Source organism: Myripristis murdjan, chromosome 4, assembly GCF_902150065.1.
Source record: "Myripristis murdjan chromosome 4, fMyrMur1.1, whole genome shotgun sequence".
NCBI lineage: Eukaryota > Metazoa > Chordata > Actinopteri > Holocentriformes > Holocentridae > Myripristis > Myripristis murdjan.
In genome coordinates, this window is record NC_043983.1 from 8,565,834 (window position 1) to 8,570,899 (window position 5,066).

Below are 5,066 nucleotides of genomic sequence, written 5' to 3' on the forward strand. Positions count from 1 at the left end.
GATTTCCATGTAAATTAAATAAATAAATAAATAAATAAAAATTAAAAGAATATTATGTTTATTTTAAAAGGTTACTATTATTTCACTCAGGGATGTAGAGATGTAACCAGAAACTGTCACATACAGAATTGAATAGAATGATGTTATTATTTAAACTTTTTCACACATCATAGTGGCGGAAAAAAAGTATAAATGATTTGTTATCTTTATTTTAGCGCTATCACTGATGTAATGAGTAATCGTAAATGATAGTATGGGCTTTGCCATGCTTTCCTGAGAAATTTCCTCCCCCTCATAGCCCCGCAGTGTCAGGTGGAGAGGAGACCTCCAGTGCGTCATGCGCCTGTGACCATAAATAGGAGCTGAGGCTCAGAGCGCGCTGAATAACGGTCTGGATAACCAGGAGATCTATTCAAAGGAGGATCATCAATCGGGGACCATACTGACGAGGATTTTTTTGGGCTGAATTTCCTAACCTATCCTGTGTATTTTTACATATTTGACCAACCCACTCCGCTGTACCTCCACACCATGGCGAGCTCAGGAGTGCAACTTCTCGGTTTTCTGCTCTGCCTGATCGGTCTCGCCGCCACTATCGCAGCCACTTACATGGTTGAATGGAAAAAGCACCACGAGGGCAACCACGGCACACATCAGACCTATGAGGGCTTGTGGATGACCTGCAGCGGGCAAAGCGAAAGGATGACCTGCGAGCTGCACGAGTCTCTCCTCAAACTGCCAGGTGAGTTTTCCAGCCGCTGCGCGTCCCCTGGAGCCGAGGCGCTGCCTTTTACTTTGCGCACGAACTAATACAATGATTTGTTGTGGCATCTTCCATTGAATGAAATCTATTCACTGAATAATTAAGTCACAACCTGTCTCTGACGTCTGTATCACCAGAGTGTGTTATTTTTTACTTTTTGGGGGTGTCATAATGGTGATATACCTATGGGGCTGTAAAGTTTTGCTGTGAAATTCATATAGAAGTCTTGTGGACATTATTATGGGATTACTCTAGCTACATGTTGGAATAATAGTGGGAATTAAGAGCTTATCTTGCTTTGAACATTTCCTGTTTTGCCCAACATTCAGCTGCTTGAAAAAGAGAAGACATAGGGAGACAGGGACAGCCTTAATCAAAGTTTATTTATTATATGATGAATGACATATAATATTGAATAAATGATCCTTCCCACCTCTCCACCTCCAGCTGAGATCCAGGTCACCAGGGCAGTGATGCTGCTCAGCATCTTCCTGTCCAGCGTGGCTCTGATGGTGGCCACAGTGGGAATGAAGTGCACCCGCTTCCTGGAAACCAAGGAGCAGAGCAAAAGTATAGCCGCCATGGCTGCTGGGATCATGTTCATGATTTCAGGTGAGTTCAGGCACTGTAACCTCACCTGGACCCAGCAGCTGTTCACACTGTAAGATTGTTGTTTTCAAACACGGGAGCTGGGGTGGAACCAGGGCTCCAGACTAACTTTTTCACAGGTAGCACTGGTGCCACCTAGCTTTTCATTTAGTAGCACCAAAAGAAATTAGGTAGCACCATATTTTTCTATGTATAGCGTGTTATTAATGCACAACCTTATCATGTTAATGAAATTTAAAGATTAGAAATGACCCAAACTTGTCTGCAAAATATTGCAATTTGAAGTTTACATTTCTCTGCAGCAGCAGTACAAAATAGATCATCTTCTTCATATAAACAAAACATAAAAATGAAAGTAGGGATGTCCCGATCACGTTTTTTTTGCCCCCGAGTCCGAGTCATTTGATTTTGAGTATCTGCCGATACCGAGTCCCGATCCAATACTTCTATAAAACCAGGAAATTTTATGTTGTTAATGATTGAACAACAATGACAAGAGGATGCATCAGTAATTATTTCACCTGAGGGTTGACAGAGTACTTTTTACTGTAACAATATGTTAAATTATTATTTGTTTTAACAATGTAAATTGCTTATCAAACAGACCTAACAATTCAGCTACCAATGAATGAGCAGTAGTATGCACGTGATAACATAGATTGAAAAATAAGACGAAGTGATACCTCTTCTCTGAATAGACAAGCTAAGCCAGTGTGCTGCCGTTAGCCAGTGAAAATACTTTATTTTACTTCACTTTATTACTCAATCTATGTCAGTGCGCTGCTGTAGCCTGGAAGGTTTCTTTGCCTTTTCGACTCGGTTTCCGAGTCCAAAATTCGCTTGTCGCTTCCCTATTTTCAGACCCTCCAGCATCAACAGCCTCCTGACACATTCTTTTTCTTAAAATAATCAACGATAGACGCTTCATCCTCTTTGTTTAGTTTTTTTTTTTAGCGGGATCGTCGGTGATCATTCAGTGAGCGCGCTGCGTGTACACGCGCGTGTACGTCTGTGCACGTCACGCATTAAGACAGACAGGCAGGCAGAGACGGGGAGCGAGAGAGAGGAGAGATAGGAGTCGCGGGAATGAGCCAGAAAGTAGCCTAATTTTTTTTATTATCAACCACAACCATTACTGCACTAACATAGCCACGGGAGTGATGAGAGAAAAAAATATATTTTTTTTCACTCGTCCTCCTGCAAGTAGCACCGGCGCGACCTAATTAAATTTTAACTCGCACCTTAAAAAAAGTAGGTCGCATATGCGACCTAATAGGTCGCACGCTGGAGCCCTGGGTGGAACTGTAACATGGGGTCCGTTGTAACAGCACCAGTTCCACCAATCAGGTGTAAGCTGGAGTCATGTGATTGGCACTGGGACACTCAAACCCCTCTTGAGCTCTTTTGTAGTTTTGTAAGAGAAAAGAGGAAAAAAAATGACTCGGATGTAAGAAATTTTGGGGCTTGTTTATATTTTGATCAATACCGTGTGCGTCAAAGTGAAAATAATTGAACTTAGATCAAACTGGTACTTATTATCTGTATATACTGTTTATAGTGTAAATTATGCTTCATATCTTGCTATCCACTTTGCTATCTTGCTATCCACTTTGCTGCTGTAATACGTGAAATTTCCCCACCGTGGGACTAATAAAGGAACATCTTATCTTATCTTATCTTATCTTAAAAATTACTTTTTCTGATAAAAAAAAAATAAAGATAGTCCTATCACATGTCAGTTTTTAAGTGATTGAAGTTATTGATCAAAATTTGATTGAGGCTTAATCATGTTTAAAAGACAAACCAAATATGGAATCATAGTTGTGCTCAAAGAGATCCTAAAATGCAACACGGGATGCTGAGATTCTAAAACTGAGTTCAAAAAGATCAGCACCTTAATATATTCTAAAGCATGCACGCACACACACACGCACACACACACACACACACACACACACACACACACACACACACACACACTGACCAGCTGTTGTTCTTTCATTTTATAAATTCTTTAAAGCTTTTCCTTTTGCTCACATGTTGCACCTTACCACAGTCATATCATACCAAAACTGTCATATTATAATAACTATAACTAACTTTGCATCAAAATTTGGGAAGTCTAAAATGAAAACTGTTAGATTATTAGTTCAGACAAACTGTGTTAACCACACCTGGTCTCCTCCATGCTCAGTCTCAGCATAGGAATAAGACTTGTCATGTAGTTCTTCAGATAAACAGAATTTAAAATTTGAAAGGGAGTTTACGAGCCCGAATTTTGTGAAATGAACATAATGCCAGCACAATACACGCTCTCTGCATTAATACTGAGAGAAATGCATTTGACACCGATCCAGTGTAGTGGGAGTGGGACGGTTGGAGAGAGTGGGGAATGTTGGATTTTCGAATGAATTTGCCAACAACAGTATTTCAAAATGATTGGAGTGTGGAGGCTTTCCAGGTCAAATGTTACAAACAGGCCTGACGGTAGGGATTTTACTGATTGTTTAATGATCAAACGATATTACGTATACAAATATAGGAATCGTTGAATCCCAAAACATATTAAAGTGAATGAAGCTGAAACCTGAATGAAGATGCTGACTGATTCAAATGTACAATCTAAAAATTTCTTCCTTCTTCAGGTATTTTGACCCTCGCCATAACCTCCTGGTATGTCAGAAAGATCGTTCAGTCCTTCTATGGATCCCATCACCTGAGCAGGTATGGTCGCTACCACATGTGCACAAATAAACACACACTCAGATACACAGTGACTGGATGGTGCAAAGTATGCAGTGCATATTATCACGTGGTGGACTTCTTTATTCTTTAAATGGATCCTCATAGGCCTCCAGTAAAGGTGGCAGCTACTCTTCCTGGGGTCCACAGCATCATGATATGACATTACACCTGACTGTGTGTGTGTTTCTTTTGCAGGCATGAGTTTGGCAGTGCAGTGTTTGTGAGCTGGGCCGGTGCCATCCTCACCCTGACCGGAGGAGTTTTCCTGAGCTGTCGGAGGTGCTCGAGGCGTGGCTCGTCCATGACCGTCCCCCAGCTCCACGCTGCCCAGGGGGCCAACTATGTGTAGCGAGGAGGGCAGGGGAGAGACGCCAGGAGAGGCCTCGATACAGCCAATCCAGAGCCACGGTTCTGCACAGCGATGCGGGTTGTGTCACTGCTGGTGTTTCAGGGGTAAAGAAACTTCCCACTGTGGGACTACAAGCCGCCATCACCAGGATCACACACTCTGGGACTGTGTGTAACGGCTTTAAATCTTATTTATTAGCTTGTTTATGGAGTTCATCTGCTATGGCAAAGCATTTGTGCAGCAGCATCTGATACCACGACATGTTTCGTTTCCACTTAAAGGAAATCACTCAAGGATCTGATTTTTATATTTGTTCAGTTTACACATTAGACTTTGGCAGTCTGTTTGTACTAACTGACAATCAGTGTTAGGAGATAAAATTAGGGACACACTCTTTAATAATAATAATAATAGTAATTTATAACTGTCACACTGCAGGATTCCAGTATTTTTATTTTGTATTTTATACTGTAAGTACTTACTTCTACTATGCCCTTTACATCGCCTTTTATGTTTTTGTACATTTTCACACTGTGATATATTTTGTTTATGCAGCAGATGTTCTTTTAATTATGTGACTCTAATGTATTTTGTAATTGT

The 5,066-nt window shown here is 41.0% G+C and overlaps 1 protein-coding gene across 1 annotated transcript; it reads left to right on the forward strand.

Annotated features, from left to right (window-relative positions):
* Nucleotides 1-407: 407 nt before the first annotated feature.
* On the forward strand, nt 408-5,066 carry LOC115358490 (claudin-1). Its single transcript, XM_030050498.1, has 4 exons — nt 408-742; nt 1,211-1,375; nt 4,018-4,096; nt 4,313-5,066. Exons 1-4 carry the CDS (start codon nt 532-534, stop codon nt 4,464-4,466), a joined length of 609 nt encoding a protein of 202 aa, XP_029906358.1. The 5' UTR covers nt 408-531; the 3' UTR covers nt 4,467-5,066.